At 42.7% G+C, this 27,624-nt stretch overlaps 1 protein-coding gene across 3 annotated transcripts in view; it reads right to left on the bottom strand.

The window, feature by feature from the left end:
• Positions 1–807: 807 nt before the first annotated feature.
• LOC148519321 (uncharacterized) overlaps positions 808–27,624 on the bottom strand; it is a 68,915-nt gene continuing 42,098 nt past the window's right edge. Inside the window, exons 3-7 of one of the 3 annotated variants that reach the window (XM_088476690.1) lie at positions 20,962–21,016; positions 20,627–20,729; positions 12,231–12,316; positions 4,613–4,846; positions 808–3,170 (exon numbers count right to left, since the gene is read on the bottom strand). In XM_088476690.1, the coding sequence (XP_088332816.1) occupies positions 2,478–3,170; positions 4,613–4,846; positions 12,231–12,316; positions 20,627–20,729; positions 20,962–21,016 (1,171 nt within the window). In that variant the 3' untranslated portion in view covers positions 808–2,477. Of the gene's footprint in view, positions 3,171–4,612; positions 4,847–12,230; positions 12,374–20,626; positions 20,730–20,961; positions 21,017–27,624 lie in introns of all 3 variants that reach the window. The other 2 variants (XM_088476691.1, XM_088476692.1) reach the window with 2 other exon arrangements.

Below are 27,624 nucleotides of genomic sequence, written 5' to 3'. Positions count from 1 at the left end.
TAGACAATTGGGGAGATCATCTTAGTGGGCAGGATGGTCCTCCTAGGGAATGGTCCCTTTACCTGGAAGTCTTTCTAAAGTTGGTAAAAAGGTTGGATTAGCCAGACATTGACGTGATGGTACCTTGCTTGTACCACAAGGTGCACAAATTTTGCATCAGAATTTTGATCCAAGGGCCGTGTAGACCTCATGACAGTGCCGTGGTATGTTAGCCCCATTTACTTCTTCCCTCCAGTGACAATGCTCCCAAAGGTACTAAAGAAAAGTAAAAACAGAATGCGTTCCAGTCATTCTGGTAGCTCTGGACTGGCTATGGGTCTGCTCTGGTGGCTTCTGGGACACGGCCTGCTAAAATCAAGGCCCTTTTCATCACCTGAGTTTACAGTGACTGGCTTTAATGTCAGGGCTGTTGATCCCATGAACCTTAGAGCAAAGGGTATGTCTTATAAGGCAATTCAGCCTATGCTTATGGCCATTACACTGGCCTTCATTTCTGGTTAAAGTGGTCTCCTTTTGAAGGAGGATCGATTGGTCCTCTATGATACTCAAATAAATGGTCAGCTGGCTGCCAAATAGTCGATTGCTAGGTTGATTACATACCATTCATCAGGCTTACAGAGTATCTTACTACATATTCTATCAGATAGGTGATTTTCTCCTTGTCGATGCCCCAGCAGGCGGACCTTGGCCGTTCCTGGAAGTCGTGGTTATAGAGAAGGAATAGCTATGGAGACACTTTAGAATTAAAAAGTGCCCACATTCCTTGGAAACACCACTGCATCCTAACATTCAAAGGATTCAACATAAAATTTCTAATTTTATTGAGTACTAAAAAATAGTGGGACTCAAAGTCAAGACAGTAGCAAACTGTCAAATACCCAACGCATTTCGGTCCATATAAAAATCAACTTTCTCCAACATTAGGCATGACATACAAAGTTTGTTCTGTATCTGTGTGTGCTGGCTTCCTAACAATCAGGGGACTGACCATGTTCTACACGTGCACATTTTATGCTCCAGTTTAATACAAATATGTTTCTGTTTTTCTTACACTGTTGTATTGTGTTTGTGTGTGTGGCATTCTAGAAACAAAACACAGACTTTAAAAATTTTGTTTTTTTGCTGTACCTCCATGATCTTAATTCACTACATAAAATAACATTTTCCCTTTGAAATAAACTAATCAGTCAATGAAAATGGAGCCTTCAGGTTTTTAATAAAGGCTACAAAAAAAACACTGCACAGTTTTCTTCTACTACACCCGAATGAGGGTTACATCTGCTAAAGGTGTCATATGAAATTAATGACATGTAAACGTGTAGGCTGTGAATGTGAAACATTAGTTTACATGTATTGAATCCATGCTTTCTATCCGGTCATTGACTGAAGAGTCCAAAACAATAGGTATGTGAAAAGCCAGTAAAACACATTACATTGCAGTCTTTGAAAAATATTATTTTATTTAAACTACAATGTATGAATAAGCCATACTATTAATCATATATAGTCTCATCTTAATCTCCTTCCTTCAAAAACAAAACCTAATCTGCAAAATTGTGAAACACTGTATATACTGACATTTGTCTGACAATCCTATTTAGCTTGTGTATAATCAATATTAATTATACTGGTGTTTTGCCCATATATAAATATATGACAAAAGGCTTAGCCAGCTAGTCACTAAAATATAAACTACATGTTAGGTCCAGGACCCATACCTATTTAAATACATCCACTGTCCATCCATAGTATTATGAGGAGTTCACATCCCAAGTAGAGCACAAGAGAAGTGGACTATATACATGGCAATAGCTTATGGTAAAGGCAGAATAGTTTTCCATGGAAAATGCTTATTGTGCAGTGAACAAATGGTAATCTGTGCCCGTTAATATGGCTGCTGGAGTGCTCAATACAATGTTTCTTTGTGCGTTGAGTATCGGTGGTTTTGTACAGTTTCATATTCCGCGGCGCATTACAAGGGGAATGGATTGTGCTCAGTGTACACCAGGATTCATTTGTGCAAAATAATTGGCATAATTCCATAGAGTCCAACACCATCTGATTGTTCTGTTACAATGTGGTAATCCAAAATGACTACATGACACTCCAGACTTGAGATTTAGACAAAATGAGTAAACAATTTGGGTACAAATATCAGCTGGAGCCTAGCAGCAAAGAACGTGGGGAAGTATAATACAGTGACAAGAAAACGGTAGAATAGTAGTGTGTAATTACCATCACAAAAAAAGGATTAAAACAAAAACAAATAAAGAGGAAAGATATGGTGATGTTCTATTGTTATATTATCAGGCACACAATTTAAGTGCCTTTATCAAGGCTCCCAAATAAAGGGAGCACATTTTTGGGTCCATTAAAAGTGAGATTATTTAAGGTTACCGAGTAGTGGCTGCGTCAGTTCCTAACTCCTTTGTGTTTGTGGTAGTGTGGCAACATTTAAAAACACTGGGTACTTGCAGTCATTCTGTAACTAATCCTATTGGTGGGGATGGAAATTGTGCACACACTGCAGAGTCCAGTCTGCTGCCAGCTGATGTGCAATGATTGGTCAAGTTTCCAGCTGAATCCAAAGATACATTTTTTTTCACATGCTGAAAAGTGGAAAATTCTGAAGAATTCATCCATGGGCTTAAATGAGAGCAAGTTTCTCTGGATGCAAGGGAGCAGTCAGCAACTTTGCAACCAATATCATTATTTTTAGGCAGGCACTCCGTAGAAAGGCTCAGTTGGTCATCAAAAACCAAAGGCTGTTGGTCATCTGCCTCTTCACAGATAACAAAAACAGGGTTTGTTTTCTCAAAATCCACAGAGTCCTCTTTGGATCGAAGTCCATTGCCTGATTTGCTGTTGGATAAGCCTGTAAACTCCACTGCAGATTTATGGTGCAAATTGTGATTCTCTTTAGTACAGACATGCTTTTGGTTAGAGTGAACGCAGGTAGGGTCATTTAGCAACCCAAAGTATGGGCGTGTCCTCTTCAGATTACACGATGCAAGTTTTCTCTGGAGCTGTGCGGACTGGGTGAGGGGATAAGAGGCATTACTGTCTGAAGAGTCAGAGTACAGGTGAGTGGAATTATCCCCGATCTGTATGGCAGAACCAGCTCTTCTGGGCTTCTTAGAGCTTAGACTTTCAGCAGGTGCATTACAACCCTGAAAATGATAATGGTGAATGTTATTTATGTAACATATAAAAAAAATGTTCTATGTAACAAATTTGTGTTTTTAGTTAGATTTAACCCCATTGCTGCTGAGTGTTTTTACACACACTCGTGCTGCGGTCCTAATTCTAACACGTCAAAACTATTTTTCAACCCAAATTGGCAAAATTGTGATTCTTGCTAGGTAATATTCCACCGATATATAGTATAGGTTCTAGGTGTAGGTTTTGGAAAAAAAAATTCTGCACTTGACATGAAAATGCATTTAAAAAAAAAATATATATATATATATATATATATACATACATACACACACACACACGCTTTGATTTAAACACTTACTATCTGTAGAAAGTATATGGTAGCCCAACAAGGCCTACCACTTTTTTAAAAACTAGACAACCTACCGCAATAAATGAGGGGCCAATTGTTCTTATTTGACACTGGATGCGGAGATATGGGCTTTAGATTTCCCATCTGTGGAAAATTTTATTTTGTGTGTACAGTTTCATGTAATGTCTGGTGATCACCAGACAATAACTACTGGGGGGCACATCTTTAGAAAGAGGAGACTTCCCTTTTTCAAGACACATTGGGCCCATGTGTGTGCAGGCCAGTATTGGGGACACAATGTGCCCTTCTCCCATCTAGGGAAAAATTTTTCCTGTAGCGCTGGGCGGTATCATCTGATAACAATGGCTCCTAAGGGTAACACATAATTTTGAAGAGGGGACCGCCCTCTTTCATTTGTGAATGACCTCACATTTACAGATGTAAATCATCTGTTTTCCATAGCACGTGGTAATATTGTCTGGTCAATAGCTACTAGTGGGAAACATAATTTGAAAGAGCAGACTCCTCACTTTCAAATATGTGTGCCCACACAGTAGCTGTTGTCATTATGGGGGTGATAGGGCACAAAGTAAAGAAAATGGTGCAGGGCAACATTATCTGCTAATCACCAGACAATAACTAGTACCTGATTTTATGAATGCCAGGTTGGAGAGGAGATCTTACCCCATCCCTAGACTCCATGCTTTTTCTGTAGTGCAGAGATTAAAGCCTGGTGATCACTAGAATGAAAAGGTGGGGTGCCTCGTGATCACTAGTCACCCCACCTTTTCATTCTTTTGTACATTGCAGTGCAGTCAGCGCGCACACTTACTGGCCAGGGGAAGGTAAGGAAAATGTAGGTTTTTTTTTTTCTTAATCCCCTTGCAGCGGGCATCAACTGCGGTTTTTGTGTGCATGCAGATGACACATGCGCTCCTGGACATACATGTTGGAATCCCTATACTGCCACTTAGGAACACACCAAACATAGGAATTCCTGTCACTGTTATCACCAGGCTACTGAGAAATCCTGTGTAATGCAGAAGTGCTTTACAACAGGCCCAGACCAAATAATGGGATGTTCACATTCAAGGTACTCACACTGTCTACCAGTTTTGTAAATGAACCACTGGAAGTCCGGCTGAGCCATTTCATCTGTAGCTGAGGCAGGAGACTGTTAAATGTGCGAACACTCCAGGTCCTCTGTCTGCTTGGATCTACATCTTCAACCTCATTTGCCTTGTATTCTGTTCTCAAACCCACACTAGAACAATCTGAAGTGAGCCAGTCAGACACAGAGGCAGGGCTGGTTACACTCCTCTTTAAGTTTCCTTCCTATAAATGAAGAAAACATTGAAAACACTACAATGTAGAAAATATAAGTGGCAGCAAACCTGAAGTGCCTGATAACACCACTGTTATGTTCTAATGGAGACCAGTACAACAACAAAAATTAACTTCCATCATCTGACATAGTTTCCACTCCCTGACGACCCCCAACCCCCATGTCAACTTTTTCCACGAGAGGACCCATTTGGCAAGATGGTCTAGTAAAATATTCATGTAAGACAACACTGCCGTTTCCTTTTAAATGAAGTGCAAACATTTAAAAACTGCTCCAGGAATTAACTTCTAGAGGAACAATCTGCTGCAGAAAGAGAAGAAAAACCTACTTGCAAGAAGCTTATTCTGAGCACTGCTAAGTAGCGTGGGAGCAATTCTATTTTATTGGGATTTCAGTAATATGCATGAAAATCATCTTACCAGTTTAACATGATGCACACGTTGCTCTCTCTGTATTTTACATGAGTAATGGAGAGACACTCTGGACACCAAGTCAGATTGGATTTGCAAAATGGCATTAAACCATAAAATTCTTTCAACAACATAAAAATGACGATGAAAGCTTTTAAATCATAATCATACAAAAAAGGATATCCAAAGTTAATATGAACTAAAGTTGGTTGGAAATTGGAGAATAATTTCCAATAACTTAATTGCCTTGAAATACTCCATGACAACCTTACACAAAAGGGATAACTCTGTTTTTGCTGTCTCTAGTCAGCTAATTACAAAGGTGATCCTCGCAAATATATAAACAGGTAACACAGGAGGGAATATTGGGCTGCCATGGGGAATTAAAATTACCATTGCATTTTTTTTTCATTTTCTCTTTTCCATTCACCTCTACGGCAGACTTATACAAATGGGATGTACCCAACCAATAGATAAAAGAGGATCCTGTCCACTATATTCAACACTGACCGTGCATGATGAAAATGTTACTGAATAAGTATTTGAATGATTATTCCGCCAAACTGAGCATCAGCAGAAGACGTCACATCCATAAGACAATGACTGGTAAATGGCGAGAAGAGAAGACAACCCCACTACTTTGCAGAGATTATTTGTTGATCATTTTTCTGCATGCCCAATAGGATGCCATCACCATTTCAGAATGTGCCCTTAGGATTTCCAGCACCTCATATTCATTTCTCTTAAGTGCATGCGTAATTACATCCCTAGTCCATCTTCAAAGAGATCTGCCAGTTTTCAATATTAATTGATATTTATCACCTGTCTGCCAGTTTCTAAATTCTGCCGAGCATGGTCTTTACACGGTCCCACAGGATGCAAAAAGTGGATCGGTCTTCCTAAATTCCTTCATTCTGGAGAGGTAAATAAGTTGTAGGACCCAAGGTATGCAATCATTATACCTAGCTATTAGTTGGCTGTGGGGTGACAGACTGAAGTATGATCTCCTGATTGATATGAAAAGTAGAAGCTACTTATTTAAGGAGGATTAGTTCGCAACATTGCTTTTTTAATACAGAAGTTCAGAAAAGGCTCCTTGCACCATAGGGCATGTAATTCCAGACGTGGTTGCGGGAATGTAAATCTAAGAAAAAGAACACCTTTTGGGTGAGCCACTTGAGGAAGATCTCGTGTAAAGGCACAGAGAGATCAGACATTAGGGCATCCAAAACAAACACTCCTCTGCTTAAATCGGAAATGAATACCCCCAAGCTGGACGTTCCATGGCACCGACTGAACATCTATTCCTTGAGCCCTGGTGTTTCTGTGATGAAAGCTGAACTGAACTGCTTTGTTGTTCTGAGCTGCTGCAATTATCTAACTATTGAACCAGTAACTGAAAATCTTTTTTGTGCAAAATCACTCCTGGATGGCTCTTACATCGGAAGAGATACTTAAGTGTGTGGTTGTCTTTGCCTGCAATTTGTATCTCAAAAAAAGGATGTAAAAACATGTTGTGCTCCTGGTGCCCCCTTTGCCGGACTATGAAAGCATGTTCAGATTGTTGAAAACAAATCCTGGATGGTTTGTGTTGTAAGAAAAAAAATGAAAGTTCTGAATTGCATAGCACACTGCCCTCATCTCCAGAATGTTTGCATGCAGTTTTCCTTTCATTCTGTAGCCATGTGTCCTGCCACTTCTGCAAGCAGACTAGAGTCTTGACCTATTGTGCTGTAATCTGTTGTCAGCACAATCTATTCAAGTTCTGAGAAAACACTCCACAATCCCTAAAACTGGGATCCTGCCACCAGTCAAACTTCCTGGTGCCCTTTGTGAGTATGATGACATGATCCAGAGAAGCCAGTGTGAGTGCACAGTTTCAGTTGAGGGTCCAACATTTGCCACACTGAACATGGGAGAAAGTCTATGGTGGTGGAGAGCATTTCCAGGAGACAGAGACAAGTCTAAGAGTAATTAATATCTATCATTGTATATAAACTCATAGTCAACATGTTGAATGCAGAAGATATGGGCATTTTGAGTCACCTGCTGACTTTGATAAGAGCCAAATTGTTATGGCCAGATGACTAGATCAGAGTATTTCCAAAATGGCAACGCTTATGGGGGTTCTCATGGTGCTCAAGGTCAGCCCTGGTGAGTACCTGCTGACAATGGTTTGAGGAGGAAAAAACCACAAACCACTGGCAGGTTGTTGGGTGGCCAATACTTATTAATACAAGAGGTCAACAAGACTACTGCATCGGGTACAAAGAGGTTACTGGGTGCAAATTTGCAGAAACTTTTTATTATGGTGGAGGGAGTATCGTGTCATCACACACAGTGCTTCAAACCCTGCTGTGTATGGTGCTGCATAGCTGCAGTCCAGACATAATGCCCATGCTAACTCCTGTCCTCCATCGAAAGCACCTACAAACGGCATGTTATCATCGCAACTAGACCTTGGATCACATAGAAGGTGGTCACCAGGTCCAATGAATCACATTTGCTGTTGTATCATATGGATGGCCAGGTAAGTAAGCATCATTTAACATCAGAGATGGCATCAGGATGCATCATGGGAAGAAAACAGGCAGATAGAGGGAGTCTGATGCTTTGGGCAATATTCTGTTGGGAATACCTGCATTCATTCATTCATTCATGTGAATGTAAATTTGACATGTAACACCTTCCTAAACATTGTTGTGGACAAGGTACATCCTGTCATATCAAAATTATCTTCAATGGAAGTGACCTCTTTCAGAGGGTTAAAAAAATTACGAGAGTTAAAGTATCTGCTGGTAATGTCCCGATACCAGATACCACAGGACACCTTCGAAGGTCTTGCAGAGTCAATGTCTAGGTGTTTCAGAGCTATTTTGGCAGCACATGAAACAGCAAGAGCATATAGGGCAGGTAGTCAATGTTTTGGCTCAGTAGTGTGTGTTTGTGTGTACAAACACTGCCACCTCCACTGCCCTGTATATGTTAGGTCAGGATTATTAACTGTATTGCTTGTTAATGTAAATCTAATATTTTTTTTGCATGACTCATTTCTAAAGTTATAATGAAGTTTCATTAAATGAATTGAGGTATAGCGCTGCTTGGCTATAAGCTAGTTAAATAGAGTTTTCTCTGAGACTAATCTTCTGATGAAACCAGCTCATGTACTGGTGAAACCGGTCACTGTACTATTGTAACAGAGGGACTAATGTGATTTTTACATTAGCCCGGTCCCCGGATGATTTTGGAATTATAGCAGAGTCTATTATCTGTGGACAGTGGAGCTGCTATCAGCATGTGCAATGTGGCATGACTTCCTATTGCTATTCGGAAAACAATGTATGGTAAATATAATCAAATGCAATGTGGCTTATTTGTCTTGAATATAGGAACACATATTTACCTCTTGGATGAGACTATGAATGGGAGACAGATGAATTAGAAGTAATGACCCAGAAAGAAAATAAGGAGTCACCAATGTTGAGGTATGACAGAGTATGGAGAGAAGTAGGACTTTCTATTGCATGAAGAAAAGACTTCACAGGTTCCATTTGGTAGTGCCTAGTCGAATTGAGCAAATTCATTTTGATTCTATATATCATGTTTTCGAAACCGCAATATGACTTTTATACCAGGAAGAGCTTGTTATAGAAAACATTGCCTCTCTGTACAGAAGTCACTGCCTCTTCCAGTAAAGCCTACAGACTTCCATAATGGCTTCAATTCCACTGGGGAGGATGTACAGTGGGTCTTAACATAAAATTTTCTACTGGGTATTGAGTGAAATATGATTTTCACCCCCTGCTAATGTTGCAAACCCAGCAATGCCGAGGGGTACTTTGCAGAATTTGAAATGCTGCCACCTACTGTACTCAGTGGACATTGAGGAGAAATAACGAGAGTTATTGAGAGACCTTCGGCCCTGGCCTTCCTTACCCCTGAAGGAACACAAAGGTTGCTTAGCAGAGCTGGCACCATTCTGCCTTGAATACTGCTTGCCAGGTTGAAAGCACTGTGCTTCCCTAAAGTGCTCCCAAAGAAAATTATGGGTATCAAGTTATGGCACCATTCACAGAGTAGAAAAGGTCACTTAAAGGGAATGTTTCCAAACAATTTTTTGTGGGCCCGCCACCCAATCGGTAGCAAGCAATATATTGTGTTGACCAAAGTTGTAGCCATGCTGTTGGCAGATAGGTCAATTGTATCCATTAGTGCATCATAAAGGAACTCAATCTCTTTTCACATGACGTCAATGCTTTTCAGTAGATAATATTCTCCTGCATATCCTTATATAAGTTATCAGCCCATACTTTCAGTCCCTATGAAACAGAGGCCACAGCAACAAGATTGTTTTTTAATCGATGAAAATCGACTTTTTGTAAATGTATCCCTATGTTGTGAACAACATAAATTAGGCCCTCCTGTACTCCTTATTCTGGTGCCTTCATCCTATTGGATGCAAATGGAGAGGATGTGTAGGAAATATCATTATGAAGCAGACAAAAAAAATAAACAAAAAGATAATTGTCAGCAAATATAAAAAAGTGTTTGCATGTCCAAATGGTGTAAATGGATGTTCTGATGAGCTAGATGGATCAGTGGCATTTATATCTAGTATGGTTTTATACTACATACAAAATTATATTCTCTTTGTTGAATAAAATATATAAAATAACAATTAACAGGTAAACAGAGCACATTTATGGGAACATTTCCTAGTTTGCAGTCGGCCACAGACGTTTTTCTCTCTGCAAACGGATATATTTATTTTTACCCCTATCAAGTGTAATTTATACTAATGTAATAAAAATACTCCGATATATGATATAGATTGTTATAGGGGTAGGAAGTATAATTCTGGGGCAGAAAAAAAAACAGGAAACAAGGAAACAAAAAAGGGGGGTTCTGTATTACCAAAACGAAAAATACATAGAAATGGCAACGTACCTTTTGCTGGTGACAGCAGTAGTGTAATTGCTCAAAAAGTTCCTCTGTACAAATCCAAAACCGCCACTGATTTAAAAAAAAACTTCCTGTAGTCTAATTTTAACTTGTACTAATATATAAAATGACTTGACAAAGTTAGGGGGAATGGGAAGGAACCGGGGTGGGGGTGGATAGTGTGGATTTGTCTGGATATGCTGAAACAACTATAGAACATATAATGTGTTCACTAATGCACATAATTATACTACACTTATGATACGGATTTCTCTAATGTACAGTATACTATGCTCCAAACTCAATTACATTATAATACAACCCACTAGAACTTACATCTCCCCTCTTCCATACACTCCAGAAAATGGTACATAAGGTTCATGGATGGCTCTAGTAGATTGGCCAATCCCCTCCCTGGACTGGCTGAGGCTGCAGACTTTGGGGTATATTGACTAAAGTGCCCATAGCAACCAATCAGATTCTAGGTATTATCTCCTAGATTAGGTGCTAGATAAATGAGAAGTAGCATTTGATCGGTTGCTATAAACCCGCACTTTAGTAAATATACACCTTTCAGTAAGTAATGAAATTCGGGACTTTCCCTATGTTATTATAGTAACAGACAAGCCGATATGTCCATATGTTATCCTATGTGGGCTTTCCAAACTTGATCAAAATTTGAAGTTTGTTAGATCAAGTGAGGTGGACATATACTTTTTACATTTGTGCATTCAAACCTCAATTGTGATTATTTATTGTATGTATTGCTATTATATTTTGTTTTTAGTATAGTCTAGACCAGTGATTTTCAACCTTTTTCAACTCGAGGCACACTAGGCAAGATTTTAAAATTGCCAAGGCACACCATCCGACGTTGCGGCGTGCGCGACCTATGCAAAAACATACACATTGGCTCTCACATAAAAAAACACGCATTGGCCTTCACAGGACTAAAACACACATACAATGGCCCCAAAGATATAACACACACATACATTGGCCCCCACAGAAAAAAAAAACATAGGCCCCCACAGAAAAAAATTTACATAGACCCCCACAAAAAAAAAAACATAGGTCTCCACAGAAAAAAATAACATGGGTCCCCACAGAAAAAAAAATAATAGACCCCCCCACAGAAAAAAAATAACATAGGCAACAACAGAAAAAAAAAATAACAAGGACCCCCACAGAAACAAACAAAAAAACAACAACACATTGCTCTCCACAAAATCAAATCATACTGGCTACCACATCAAAAATAAATGTACATTTTTTTAGACTTACCTGTCTGTCATCGGCTGCAGGTTCCCACGGTGCTGTCAGCAGTGGCTGGCTGGTCGCGGGCGGCTAGGAGGAAAGGGCTTCCTGGTCGCTGGAGGGAGAGATGTACTGGCTGGCCACGGGCGGGTGGGAGAGAAGGGGTGGCTGGTCGCGGGCGGGTAGTACTGGTTGGCCGCAGGCAGGAGTTAGTGAAGGGGTGGCTAACAGCTGGAGAAGGTGGGAATACTGCCTGGTCGCAGGCGGGAAGGAGAGAAGGACTGGCTGGCCGCGAGCGGGAGGAAAGGACTGGCTGAGACTCTGTTGGGGCGGGCAGGCAACGCGGCATGCGTGACCTGTGATGTCACGCTGCCACGTTCAGGCAGGTCACGGCCCAGGCGTGCCTCTGAGCCTCCCAGAGGAGCTCAGTGGCAGCGCTGCCCGGGCCGCAGCTCTTTAATGTGACCGGCGGCTCTAGCGCTGCGGCACACCTCACAACCGCCCGCGGCACACTACTGTGCCGCGGCACAGCGGTTGAAAACCTCTGGTCTAGACTATTATCGTAACACCCTCCAGCCAAGGGGTGCCAGGATGAGCCCCAGTTGCCCCATGGGTGGGTCTTCCTATTGGAGATAAAAATAAATAAAGCTATGATTGGGCTGCAATATATTGGTTAACTCAATATCAGGCCCTGACTGTATTTCTATGACTGCGTAATTATTTTGTGCAATATAAGTGGCATCTGAAGTACACATAATGTACTGACCTGTAATGGGTAAGTGTTGAAGGTAAGACGATCTGTGTTATTTCCTGATGAGATGACAAAAACCTCATCACTGTTTGAGTCGGTCACTGTAATAGCGGACAAGGAAGGTTCATCCTGATATATCTGCTGTGAAATATCGGCAGCTACAAGAGAAAAGGAGCTAGATAATGACAAGTTTATGCTGGGGCAGGACTGTTGCATCTCAGGACACTGTGTCAACCAGAAAACGTACAAAGTGCACTTCCAAAATTATTGGAATTAATAGCTTTGACCTAGTTGCACAATTTAATTGATATTTGCAGAAAACCCAAATCCAATTTGATTTGAGACAACAGATGTTTGTATTTATATGAGCCAAATTAGTACTTTTATTCTGTATTATCCAAAACAGAGACACACTTCATTAAAGAACTCTATTGTGTAGAAATTGTGCACTATAACTTTAGCACTTACTGTACTCTCAAGATATATCTCCTGGCAAAGATACTATTATTATTAACATTTATATTGCGAGAGCAATTTACTTTTACAATTAAAAACAAATCGAATAACATGCTAACAAGATTACAAGGGATAAGTGCAACATTGCATACCAGTCCAGACAAATTGCAAGGATAAAAAGTGCTTGGTAGGCTATATAATGTTTGGCTGGGGTGAGAGTGTAGAATGAGAACAGAAGTTAGTTTTGTGTGAACTGTGTAGAGAAGAGGTAATTGGGTAGAATAGCTTACGGAGGTTATTTGGGTGGTTCTGGGATTTGATAAGTTCACCTGAACGGGGAAGTTTTCCCGGAATGCTTGAAGGATTGTGCAAGGGAGGGCATTCCACAGAGTTGGTGCAGCGGCAAATAAAACGTGAAAGGGAGCAGGTAATGAGAATTATGTTGTTGCAAGTTGTTGATTGCCTTTGTAACATGGGGGGTAGAAATAAGGACTCACATCAGGCAGATACTCGGTAAAGCAGTGTCTTTAATGGCAGCAGACACTGCACTTTAGCATACATAGGCTTAGGCCTGGACACAGAGGCACATGACATAAATAAAATAATGAAAGTAAACATCCCAGCACCCCCAATGCTTAATGGTCAGTATGCTGCAATGGCCTGCAGCCACAATTTGCCATGTTCTTCTAGCACAGCCAATCTCATCAGTCCCTGGCACTAAATAAACTTTGGCCTACTAAACTGGCTGCTGGCCGGCGTCAGTGCCCAAAGCAGTGGGTATAAGAGTTTTAAACCTTTTCTGTGTCTCAGTGATGAGCTGCAGCTGAGCCTGTGCAACTGTGAAAACCCAGAGTTCCACACCTCCACTGCTACTGCAGAATGCACAGGCTTCACTCTAGCCTCCCTTGGAGGGAGCTGATCCCACAGGAATGTGGGCAATTCAGGTGAGAGACAACCCCTCTCACCACACCTTATATTTAAGTAAGAGTATTTTATATTGAATTATGTAAAAAAAAACAGGCAAACAATGTAAGGACTGACAGAGCAGAGCAAAAGGTAGAACATTTTGCAAGAAAAATCTAGCTGCTGCATTGAAATAGATTGTAAAAAGTGAAAAGGGGATTTCTGACGTACCTGTAAAATCCTTTTTTCTGATTCCATAGGAGGCACTGGGACTGTGGGTATAGGTGAAGCTGGAGGAGCCTGGACACCAAATAGTTAAAGTTTGAAGCAGCTGCACAAGCTCCTCCTCCCTTATATCCCATCCCCTTGCAGCCAGTTAATACTAACAAAACCCAAGGCCAGGGAGTAGGAGGAGAGGAGGAAAAGACCAGGCAGACAGAAGTTAGACACAAAAAAGGGTAGGATCACCATGATGTGTGCCAGAAAACAACCCCTAGCCAGCCAGGGGCGTGAGGGTGGGCATCCAGTATCTACCATGGACTCAGAACAAAGGATTTTACAGGTAAGACAAAAATCCCTTTTTATTATTTCATCCAATGGGGGACACTGGGACTGTGGGATGTCCCAAAACTGTCCCATGAAGGACAGACCTATGCTGCGTGGAGTATTCATCGTCAAGATTAGTATCTAGAGGTAAAGGAGTCAAACATAAATCATCTGATGAAGATATGCATAGAAGACTGGCAACATAGTTCCACAGAGGAGCTTCGCCCAGCCCCCCAAGAAGCGCCCACTGATCGAGTGGAACGTGCTGCAACCAAGTCTGGAATCGGCTTGTTTGAACAAGGGAAAGCCAGCTGAACAAAAAATGAGATCTATAGGAAATCCTGAAGCCAAAAGGGGGCTCGGTCCACTTACTGCAAAGAGAGGAAGAAACACCAGTCCAGTGACCCATTCTTTGGAAGAGGGGGCACCATGATTTTCAGGTTGAGATGAAATTGTGGACCATAATTGGAAAACAATCAAGACTGGTTTAAAGGAGTTCTGCAGAAGTCAATGTGTTACAGCTCTCAAATGAGGAAACCCATTGGGTAGGAGAGAGAGAGGGCAATTAGGAATAACGGCTTGAAATAATGAAAGTGAAATAGCCACTAACACCAGAGACAAACCCCAGGGGGCAACCAGGTGAAGGACAGCAAACTGAATCTGAAGAACCCCCTGGAGGAAAAACTGAACAGCCTGCCTAAGAGCAATTTTGCGTTTGAACAGCCTGGCTTGCCAAAGACCTTCCCCCCGTCAGGGAAGAAAGACTGAGACCTAAATCCAATAGAACAACCTAAAGGCTGCCAGATTCAGAGCACCGGACTAAGTAGGTAAACCCAAGAATAGACTCACAGTGACCCTGGTCTCCTAGCACAAATCCTGATGTACACTCTGCATCTGATAAAAAAAACCTTAGATTTTACGAGGTTGTTGCAACAGCCACCCTATCAAGCTGATTGAGTAAGCTTCAGATGTAGGTCTGACCCATGTACTGAAAGTTTAGCCCCAGATGAAACATTCCATTGGTAGTCTACCGACAAAGTTTCCCCACACCAAGGCTATCGAGGCATAGCTGGGGTCATCTGATCTGCCTTCCAGTCTAGCCAGTGGAGAACTGTTGGAAGCAGGGGCAGCGGTTGAAAACACACCTTCTGGAAGAAACCCCCGAGTTCTCTTACCATAGCAGGACCTGTCGACTCTGCAGGTCAGGTAGTGATTAACTAGGTTGCATGTCCCCATATATTCTTACCCTGGGAGGAAGAGGATATCTAAACTCTGCAGATCTAAAATCCTGCAAAGCACCCTCACAAAAACTGTGATAACCTGAACAAAGGGAGGTCACTCAGCATTTGACTGGAGTATAGTCACTGGCATACCAACATACGTTGAAGACTAAATCACTCGAGATCAGAAGCATTGGACAAGAACAAGATTGACTTACATAACTAGAGGACAGCATAAGCCACACGTACCTGACGAGCTGTTAGGTAACTCAAAACGGCTCAGACCGCAGCCTAGTCAAAAGAAACTTGAGGCTGTACATGGTGAACTCGACCAGGAGGACAAACTGATCCATTTAACCAAGGACCCAATGGTTCAGGCTAGTACGGGAACGTCCAACCAGTTTCTAAAGGGATTAGGTCATAGTGTACTCCTGAGAGATACACTAGAGAGAGAAGTCTCAATTTCCAACATGGCACATGTATACCATAGAAGATACTTATTATAGAGATCTTTTTAGACCACAGCATGTCATTCAACCACCGCATTCTGTAGAAGAAATGTGTACAGGTTATACAAAATCACCAACCTGTATAAGAAGTGAGTTAATGCAAATAGGTAGAAAAAAAAAACGCAGCATAATCAGAGCGCCAACTTGCACCTGTGTAATCAATCCTATGCGAGACAAAGGCACCCCAATCAAGGTGGATAGTGTTGAGAACATATACCCATTAGGCAAATAGACAGTTGATGCAGTTGAACATCTTATAGGATAAAAGGTGGGACTGGTCTGCCAGAATGTACCTCAGGTAATAAAGGGAAAACAACCAAAGAGTATTAACATAGGCCTAGCAAATGGTATGCCCCTGAAGCTACATTGGTTATTAGCTCAGAAGTGCACTGTAAGGCAATGAAGTATTTGCCAGAGCAGTGGATATGACCTCCGTCGCCTTGTTCATTTTTTTTTTGTAGCATAAAAGACACACAAAACAACAAATACATATGTGTGTGTAGCAAATGCCGTGAGGTGTCAGTACTTGTATATGCTGTGAGGTAGTGACAGCGGAATCTGTAAGGGACACGTCATCTGAGCATGTGTACTCCCATCATGTTAGGATACGGCCCTAACAAGGCAAATGCAACCTATCCTGTTCCATATTATTAATGTTGTAGTCTGATCTCATGTGTGTTCCAAATTGCAAATTGCAGTCAGGAGACCCGAGAGCGGGAACCCACACTGGACGATTTGTCGTTACGATCAGGGCCGCCATCAGGGGGGGACTGCCGGGTCTCCTGTCCCGGGCCCGGAGAGATAGGGGGCCTGGGTGGCAGCGACAAGGAAGAGCATTGGTGCTGCTGCATTTGCAATACTATGGAGCCGGCCGCGGCAGCCAATCAGGAGAAGCCACTCCTGATTGGCTGCCGTTCCGCGAGCTGTGATTTACTCGCGGCCAGCTCAATAGTATTCAGCTGGCTGCGAGCCAATCACAGCTTGCGGAACAGCAGCCAATCAGAAGCGGCTGCTCCTGGTTGGCTGCCGTTACGCGAGCCAATCACAGCCGGCTCCATACTTCTAATACCTCAACGCAGATACTTTATCTCCGGCTGCGGCCCGATGCATTCCGCGCCGCTGCCACCCTGGCCCCTTTCTCAGGTAAGTCTATATTTGTGTTGGACCTGTCTTGTGCCCCTACTTGAATACGGCCAGCCTTCCCTAAGCCCTCTCCTTCCCAGCCAGCCTTCCTTTCCTGCCCACCCCCCCAGTGCAGCCATCCTTCTTTCCATGCCCCCCCAGTGCAGCCAGCCTTCATTTCCTGCCCACCCCCCCAGTGCAGCCAGCCTTCTCTGCCCAACCCCCCTGTGCAGCCAGCCTTCCCTGCCCACCCCCCCAGTGCAGCCAGCCTTCCCTGCCCACCCCCCCCAGTGCAGTCATCCTTCCTTCCATGCCCCCCAGTGCAGCTTGCCTTTCTTTCCTGCCCACCCCCCCAGTGCAGCCAGCCTTCCTTTTCTGCCCACCCCCTCAGTGCAGTCATCCTTTCCATACCCCCCCAGTGCAGCCAGCCTTCCTTTCCTGCCCACCCCCCCAGTGCAGCCAGCCTTCTCTGCCCACCCCCCTGTGCAGCCAGCCTTCCCTGCCCACCCCCCCAGTGCAGCCAGCCTTCCCTGCCCAACCCCCCAGTGCAGTCATCCTTCCTTCCATGCCCCCCAGTGCAGCTTGCCTTTCTTTCCTGCCCACCCCCCCAGTGCAGCCAGCCTTCCTTTTCTGCCCACCCCCTCAGTGCAGTCATCCTTCCTTCCTTCCATGCCCCCCAGAGCAACCAGCCTTCCTTTCCTGCCCACCCCCCAGTCCAGTCAGCCATCCTTCCCTGCCTACCCCCCCAGTCCAGCCAGCCATCCTTCCATGCCTACCCCCCCAGTCCAGCCAGCCATCCTTCCATGCCTACCCCCCTTCCCTTCCCTTCCCACTCCCCCCAGCGCAGCCAGCCTTCCTTCCCTTCCCACTCCCCCAGTGCACCCAGCCTTCCTTCCCTGCCCACCCCCCAGTCCAGCCAGCATTCCTTCCCTGCCCACCCACCCCAGTCCAGCAAGCCTTCCCTGCACTACCTCCCCCTTCTAGTCCAGCCAACCAGCCTGTATTCCCTGCGGCACCCCTATGTCTAGCCAGCCTGCCAGCCTTCTCTGCCCTGCCTCTCCCCTAGTCCAGCCGGCCTTCCCTGCCCTTTCCCCCCCAGACCAAATCATCCTTCCATGCCCTGAGCCCCCCATTAATATCCAGTCTTCTCTACCCTGTGCCCCCCCTCCACCATGTCTAGCCATCCCCGATTTACACACCAATTGAGGCACCATCCCCGAATTAGCTCCACCCACATTTTCCATCCAAGTCTACCCTATACCCCGGGGGGCCCTGCCTATTTTGTCAGTACCGGGCCCCAAAATTTCTGATGGCAGCCCTGGTTACGATGCATCGGAATTGGCCAAAGACGTTCAGTTTGTAAGGAATTGGCCATCGGAAATGGCCAGAGACGTTCAGTTTGTACAAGAAATCAGTCAGTGTCCGATACAGCGAACACCTAAATAAGTGAGGAAGGGACAGAGGGCCTGATTCAGCAGTGCACACAAGTCAGTGTGCAGAATGGGTCCTGCTAAGACGCACGCAAGCCCTTGATGCCTCTGCCTAATTGACAGGCAGAGGCATTTAAGGCGCGGTGCGGGAACGGCCAGCGTTCCCGGAAACGGGGCGTGTCTGCCCCATTTTGCGAGAGTGGCCAGCCCAGGGACTGCGTGGACGTAAGCAGTATGCTGGGCCCGCAAGCTGGCCAATCTGAGTAAGATGAGGTCGCAATGGTCATCCCAGCCTGCGACCTCTGTCACAGTGCTGGGATCGCAAATGCAGCAGGGGGTGTCATAGACCTCCCGCTGCATTTTAATTATTGCAAGGATAGCAATTGCAATGCTGCCTGTGTGCCAGGGACACTATACCAAAGCACCAGTTTTTGAGGTATAGTTCCTGGGAGGATTTTTGCACTCTCTATAAAAAATATGGTTTGGCCTGGGACTTGAACAGAGAACTGTATGTCCTGTCAGGCATGGTACTTGAACAGAAACTACTGCCAGTTCTGTATTAAGAAATGTACCTGTGGCCACATGCTGTAGAATCCTATGGTAATTCTATAGTGCAGTAAGACACAAAATCTAATATTATAACTGCATAAATTAAACGCACACTGCCCTACTTGAGCCATTTTGCTACTTTGCAGTAATGGCCACCAACTTAAAATGGCTGCCTATGTGGAGAGTGCAGGTATATTTTGGGAGCTGCCCTGTGGAAGGAGAGCGCCAAAAGGGTGGGGGAGGAGAGAAGCAGGAGATGACTCCCCTCCCATTTGTAACGGTGTCCTGTTACAACTATAACCCTAGTGGCCCAGTGGGTGAGTGGAGAGAACCGGGTCCCCACTGCCATCCTCTTTGGTGGCCTCCTCCACCGGAGGGAGTCCGCCACTGTGTTCCAGATCCCCGCAGTGCTGAAAGTCTCTTACCCGATACTCCGGCGGTGGTGCGCTCCAGGGAACGGCCGGTGTCACTGACACAGAAGCCAGTGCGCCAGCCACCGGAGCAGGATGATAAAGCAGCCAGTGTGAGCATTGCCTCTGCAGCGGCGCCACCGGCCGCACAAGTAAAAATAAAATATAAAATAATAAACCTAACCAGCTGCAGAGGCAGCAGAAAAAATATGCCCAGCTCTGTTGGGCACCAAAATTAAACTGGCTACAGGGAGTGGAGTATAGGGAAGGAGGAGCCTCTGCTGCTGCTTCAAATTTTAACTATTTGGTACCCAGGATCCTCCAGCTCCACCTATACCCACAGTTCCAGTGTCCTCCATTGGATGAAAGAAAAAGCCTGTTTAGGGGAAATCCATTAAGGAGACAATTGTAACAATAAATGTGGGAGTGCATGAATTAAAGTTTTTGTAGTTTCTTTGTGAGATACGTGCATATTCTGGAAAGTTTTCTTAGATGTACAGTATATAACAGTATTTGGATACAGATTGAATGTGGGGATAAATAGGATAGCTCTGACATCTAACAGATGACAGTTGTATATGATAAAACTCGCCTCCTCCACTGGATGCCACAGAAGGTAGAGACGGATGGGCTAGTTGCACAAATGACAAGGAAAAACAGGTGGGGGATATGTGACAATGGGAGAGTGGGGAGAGAATATGTCATATGCCTTCCACACTCTACCCTGGTCATATGTCCTCCCAACTTTCTCACCTTGTTACATATGGAAGCCCACAAGCACTACTCTTGCCCACTATAATCATAAAACACTCCTGGTTTTTTTCCCTTCTGTAAACCCAATACCTGAAGTCAGGAAATGTGAACAATCTTCACATTACGTAACGTACAGCAGGTGCAACAAGCCATCCACACCGCCTTCAGATATAGCTGTACTAAAGAAGTAATGATATGCATGCAATATGATCTGGCTCCTTGACTTTTGAGAAAGGGTAATTGGCTTTATGGTGGAGGTTAAATTTAGGAGGGGTAGTACAAAGCTGAACGTCCATTTAGGCATTAATTGAGGGGGGGCTGCAGCAATAGTATTATTAAAATGGAAGTAATGCTGGTATAGTCATGTTGAGGATCCCAAAAAGTTTACTTTGCCTAGGGTTCCATCTAAACTCCATATTTAGTGCATCCAGATTTCATGTCGCAGAGTGAATAAAATATATGGATATCGAAGAGATGATATAGAATAGCTAAGAAGAGCAGTACACCTCTTACTTTCCTCACCTTGACTGGCAGATTCCAACTCCCTGTTCTGAAGATCTTCTGCTATCACCAACTGGAGCTCATTGACTTCCAAGGCTGTATTCTGAATGCCACCCTGATAACACAGTATTCAATAAAATATCATAAATGATATGGAAACACGGCCTATAAACATATCTGTGTGACTTTGTGAATCATATTGCAACCGTGCATATGCCTCAAATATCTCTAAACTAGCGCAGAACTCCTGGAAAGGTTTTGGGATCACCAATTAATTCACAACCTGACTTGGCTGTAACAAAATTAAAGAACTTGCAGCATATGCAAGTCACTACAAATATACTTACTACTTGTGTTGTCATCGGGCTGTCATTGTGTTCTCTCTTGGGACATATCTTCTGCCTAAAGGATTCAATACATATAATAAGCAACATTAGTGATACATGTAAAAAAACATTTATTACTCATCTCAATTACTTATTCCACTATTATGAAAATAAGCCAACCACTGACTTGGCATTTACAAGTGTCACAGTATGTAACATCTGTCGCTTCCAAAAAAAACTTCTGGTAATACAAACCCATTAGAAGTTTGATATTTGCAGCACACAAACTGAAAGTAGAAGCATGTGTACCAAATTATACATTGGCGAAAGTAAATGAACTGCCAATTAAAGTTTTGTACAAGAGTTTCACATACTTTTTTCCTATTCTCCTTAATTTCTTGATACATGCAGGTTATTTTCAACCTAACTAGTGTGTGGCATACAGATAACCACCAGCTTACATAGATGGACATGGCTTGTTGCTCAAAAATATTTAACAGACCAAAGAAATGGCTAAAAAAAAAAAGATAAAAGATGTAAAAGCTGAAAAAAAAGACAATAGTTTAGTGACAAGTGAGGCAACAAACCTATTACAGTGCATGCTAACCAGATTTTTCAGTATAAGGGTAAATGGACAAAAAGGTAGTGATAACAGGGTGTCAAGAGCATACCAAAATAAAGGGAGATGGGGGGAGGGGATAGTGCTAGACACTCATAGGCAAACGCAGGGGGGGGGGGTTCCGGTTGCCTGGAAACCCCCCCCCCTCCCCAGCCCACACCACACAAATGAAATAATTAGTTCCACCTGTTAATCTTTTAAAATGTGTGAGCCTGTAATAAATACACTTGTGCACTAACTAGGTTATCTGGAAAACATGCACTGTTAGGGGTGCACTGATATAGACCCTCTATATGGTCAATTATTAATACTGTATAATAATACACTATGCAGTGCATAAGGAGACCAATGTGTACATATATTTCCAGGGCAGTGCAAGGATCCTTTGCTGCTTCCCCAGACTCCTGAATTTGCTCAAATGATCTGGAATGGAGCCCACATCTAAAATAAATACATTCAGCTCAGGCAGGATGGCCCTACATATAATGGCATACTGTGACCGCTGGCCCTGTTCATGTCAGAAATATTACACACACTATACTGTACTTCGTATGACATATATGATGACTGTTTAAGTGCTACAGTTATTATGTCCTCTTCATAGACTGGTCACAATTGTTCTAAATTCAAGCATTTGGAAAACCTCCCTCTGGAAATTCTGTGTTTGCCACAGACACTGATTAGAATAATAGGGGTGACTAATAAAATGTGTCATCTCTAGACAACATTCTTTAATAAAGAATTTTGATGGTTTGTGAAGGTTCAGAAACAGACAAATCTCAGGTGCACAACTCCAAATTACTGATAATATATAAATGCAGTAATGTTTTGCAATCAATAGAGGTTTTTAGCATAATCATGGCCAAGGTTATGGGCCTACCCACCATATCCAGGTAACCTCTTTAGGGTAGATCCCTAACATACTAGGGTTCAAATCCAGAGCGCAGGACACCCAGCTAAGCCGCCCCAGGGCACAGCCATAGTAAGAAAAGTGCTGTGTAAAAGAGATAGTTAAGAGCAGCCACAGCTGCATATAAAGAATGAAAATAAAAAAAGTGAAGGGTTAAAATGTGTTCTAAAAGAAAAATATGTGTTATAATGCGGTGCCCTGAAACAGATCAACCAATGCAATCCAGGGGGACCCACTCCCCAAAAATGAACCAAAATTGCACTACAGTATACAACTTGTAGGACTTACCTAGAATTCTGCCTAATACTAGTGTGCATATACATTACCAGACTCAATGCTTTAAACCAATAAGGAAGGGGTGCTAATCCAGACTGAAGGCGTCTCCTTTTCCTCAGGTGTGCAATAAAGCACATTAAATGGAGTATATAGGAAAGATTCCTGGACTGCACACCCTGAATATATATAATGGGAGGTGCTACCTGATGAGACTAACTGCAGGCACAGAAACAGACAAATCTCAGGTGCACAACTCCAAAATTACTGATAATATATAAATGCAATAAAATTTAGCAATCAATAGAGGTTTTTAACATAATCATGGCCAAGGTTATGGGCCTACCCACCATATCCAGGTAACCTCTTTAGGGTTTGGTCCCTAACAAAGTAGGGTTGAAATCAAGAGCGCAGGACACCCCCAAACTAGCCCAGCTAAGCCGCCCCAGGGCACCGCCATAGTAAGAAAAGTGCAGTGTAAAAGAGATAGTTAAGAGCAGCCACAGCTGTTTGTGAAGGTTGCTAGTAGTCATCTCCGTTCAGATCATGTTTAATGGAGCATACACACGGTTAGATTTGTCAGGTTCTGTCAGATGAACGATTTGAACGATTTTACCAAAGATTAGAAAGATTTGAACGTTTTTTTGACTGCATTAAAATGAATGGAATCGTCCAAGTCTGACTGCAAACACATCAGATGTCAGATATCGTTATCTGACCATCGGGAATGCGCATTGTTCAAATCGTTCATCTGACAGATATGTCAGATATGTCAGATTTTCCTTCAGATATGAACGATTTTTTAAATCGTTATCGTTCAGATCTGAAGAAAAATCTGACCATGTGTATGCACCGTAAGACTGATTGTAGTGGGGATGGGATTGTTTTTGATCTTCTGTTAATTGTCAAGTTTACATATATGTTACACTAATCTTATCTAGGTTGCCTGTGAAAGATGGTAAGGATGTGGGACAGAGAAAGGGATATCCAATTATAATAGATTGTGTTAGATTCGGGAATTTCACGCCAAAGAGAGGAGTGTAGGGCAAATCCAGTAAATATGGAGGAACAAGTATACATGCAAACATAGGAGACACCAAGGGGTAGATGTACTAAAGCTTTTAAAAGTGAAGGTGTTGCCCATAGCAACCAGTTTCTATAATTTTCTTGGATGCAATAGAGATATGATAGCTAGTATCTGATTGGTTGCTATGGACAACACCTCCACTTTTCATTTCTAGAAGCTTTAATAAATCTACCCCCAGGACTGAATTTGTGTGAGCTAAATATGAATTTTTTGTATTTTATATTTTCTCACAGATTGAGCTGGAAGGCGAGTTTTCACAGACTTCTTCTCAGTCATCATCTCCCAGTCTCTCTCTCAGATCTGCCATCCACTCAACTTCATGGGGATGTTTAGGGGTAGACCCAATTGGCTCAAGCACAGCATGAAAAGTGGACATGAGTCATTTTGCTGATGCTGGTCTTAAGCAAAGTGATTCAAACATGTCCAGAGGTCTACAAGTCATATCTTGCTCAACTTCAAATATTGAACTCTTATAGGGGGACCTTACATTTACCATGTATCTCAGCAAAAGTGGGAAAATGTAATCCTTGTGAAATATCATTCATTCAAGTTTTATTCCTCCAACCCACTATTGCTGAAAGGTAGACAAGATACAACATGGGGTGAAACCAGGTTTGTAAAACAGTGTGATAAGAGGTCAAACTATACCGCTTGTTGGCATTTTCCCAGCATGTTAGGGAATGGAAAATTACTGGGTGATGTAGCACCACTTCTGGAACAAGAGATCTCAGGAGAAACAGGAAGAAGGAGATGGAACCTATTCCAAGACTATCAGACATGTGACTCTCCATGGGCGGATGCACCAAGTATCGTATTTTGGATGCAATGCATTCTGCCACTGATCGCATGCATATCGGTGTTTAGTAACGCTGTATGCATGAACGTTTAAGCAAAGGACAGCTCTTCCAATAAGCTGTCCTTTGAGGTGAGGGGACTTTCTGGATTTATTACCCAGAAGTCCCTCTGGTGTCCTTCTGTGCATGTGCAGCTATCAGCCAGCGCATTCGTAAGCCGCGGGGGACCCTGGGAGGGATACTATTGGATACCTCTTCGGGAAAACTCAGAAAAGAAGCCTATAGGCCATCTGTAGATGGTGTTGCCTACCAGGATCAAGCTTCAAAAAGTTTTGCTTTCCGTAGCTTAGTGCTTATGCAAAATGCGGCCAAAACTCAGAAAACTGCATTTTCAGAGGTTTGCCTGCATTTTTGTCTTGGTGCATCCTGCCCCATATTATGGTAGGGTTTGAGAGTTTCCACAATATGCACTAAGTGAATTGTGCTGCAATGTAAAAATGCTTAAAAGTTTGGAATTTCCCAAGCTCCTCGTTGGTGATATAAATACATCATTGGCTGGAGGGACAAGGATAGGTAGGGTGTGGAAGAATATTTGCACACTAGACAAGGGTGAATAAATCATTTAATCGTCTAAGTACTCTGCATTTATGTCTCCTAAAAAAAAAAAAAAGTACTTGTTTACCATTCTTTAGTTCTACAGACTAAAGGTTACCTAGCGGTTCCCACCATTGAAGTCAATGGTGGGAACTGTTAATTGGCTGAGCGAGCTCTATGTAAAATACCACGGCTGCGCCGTCATTCGGGAAGTACTGTTCTTAGAGGATGGTACTAATGTCCATGGGTCCGAATCTTTAGTTTTCTTTAGATGGTGGATGACTATATGGAAAGAAGAGGGCACGACACAGCGGTAGGTGAGGAGTATGGATTTTTTTTTTTTTTTACAGGTCCCGATCACAGAATTACTGTATAATGGAGTAGGGGACAGACTGGCGCTAGGGACAAGGTAAGTATGTAGTGTGAGAGCAGGTGAGTGTGAGTGAGTGAAAAATTGTATGTGTAATAAAATATTAATACCTTTGGTGTGTGTCCTGTGTTTTTTTTTTTAATATTTCTTTTACAGGTGACCTAGAGGTAGCAGCAGGCCCTTAATGCCGCGCATGCTGGTACTTGTCATTCCTCAAGTACCAGCATGTGGGGTATGCTTGCTGGTAATATTATTTTATCTATTTTTTGACACAAATTAACCCAGCACCCACCACCCGGGGATAGCCTTGTAGAGGAGAAACCCCTTTTATTGGGGGGTCCCCACCTCCCCAGTCATCGATGGCCTGGGCTGACTAGCGTGGGGTGATAATGGTTTGGCCTGGGAATCCCATGAAGCAAGTCCTATGGCTGTGACATTACACCGCCGCTAGATAGAGTCCAGTGCTGGTTCTGGTTAATACGGGGGACCTCTACTTATTTTGTCCCCCATATTTCCACAACCATGACTGGCTCACTGAGCCTAGTGCTGGTTGATGAAAATACGGGGGAACCCTACATCTTTTTCCCCCTGTATTTTCACAACCAGTACCGGCTTAGAAAAGCCCGGTGCTGGTTGTGTTTTTAGGGTGGGACCCCACATAATTTTTTTTATTTTACTCTTTACTTTTTAATAGTTTTTTTTTTATTTATTTACACAGAAGCATGCACGGATCTCACTGCATGCCTCTGTGTAGCTCGCACCTTGTAATGAAAGTCGCATTAGAAGGTGCGAGTTTTCCCGCAGTTTTAACTTGCATGCACGTCAAAATGTGACTCTAAAACTTGCACCCTATTACATTTTAGAGTTGCGGGACAAAAACGCGCACATTCTAAATGTGCGAGAATCTGCGAGTTTGCCCCGCACAAAAAACTTGCACCCTATTAGATTTGTCCATAGTCTGTAGAGTTTTTAGGATTTAGTTTACAAATCTATTTCTTTATTGCTATCATTTTATTGGAACTAATAAGGTGTACTGTGTTAAGCCAACAATGCAAATAAATGTATTTTGGAGGGGATAAACAACATATAATAAGGCAATAAAAATATAACAGTTTAAGTAGATTAAAGAAGGAGCAAGTTTAACTGTTCATTAATAAATAAAGTTGACAACTGTACTGGCTGGGATCACTGACAGACATTTTTATTTAATCCTATTAAGATGTGGCCTTCTGCAGAGTTATAGTCTTGTGACACAGGCATCATGCGTCTGATGGAGTGTTTGTGGCAATTTAATAGAAGAATTAACAATTTGTTGGCAGTGATCTTGTAATACTGCCCACTGTGTTCAAACATATGTTATAAATAATGTATTGCTAATTTTCTGTTATGATCTTAGTAGGATCAAATTCAGTTTTCAGTGGGGAATCGGATTTAGTGCAAGGCTGCATACTATCCTGTTACTTGAGCAGAGAGGTTAGGGGCAAGGGGAGGGTACCATTAACTCAGGGGGAGCGGGTTACAATTGGGCAGTAGTTGCTCTGCTCATTAGGGTTAGGAAAATTGACTCAGTAAGGGGGAAATGTATTGGTTGCTGTAGGCAACTTCTCCACTTTTTAGAAGGTTTGATACACTTCCCCTATAATGAGAAACGAGGATAACCAAACTAAAATGATCAATAAAACACAAAATATTATAATTATTATTATATTAGCGGATGGCCAATCATTTTTGAGCAATTATGTGTTGTATAAGTTTACATTGTGGCAATAGCCTATAATCAATAAACACCAAACTGTTCATAAACAAAATTGTCATTAAAAAAAAAAAAAGCCTGGCAAGATTTCTGGAAATCAGTGATTTTGCAAAACTCAAACCGATTATATTTTCCCCAAAGATGTTATCGTTCAGCATTCTATCTATTAATGCTTTAAAGAGTGGATACTGGTAAAGGGTCATGTCTGATAAAAACTAAATGATGGAATGTAGTTAGCTAGCTCATGGTGGCTTTTCATATGGGGAATACTTTTGGTCCATCTC

This window comes from Taudactylus pleione, unplaced genomic scaffold, assembly GCF_031769625.1.
Source record: "Taudactylus pleione unplaced genomic scaffold, aTauple2 ptg000191l, whole genome shotgun sequence".
In the NCBI taxonomy this organism is placed as follows: Eukaryota; Metazoa; Chordata; class Amphibia; order Anura; family Myobatrachidae; genus Taudactylus; species Taudactylus pleione.
Note: the sequence above shows the minus strand (reverse complement) of the source record. Positions and strands in the feature narration are given on the sequence as shown.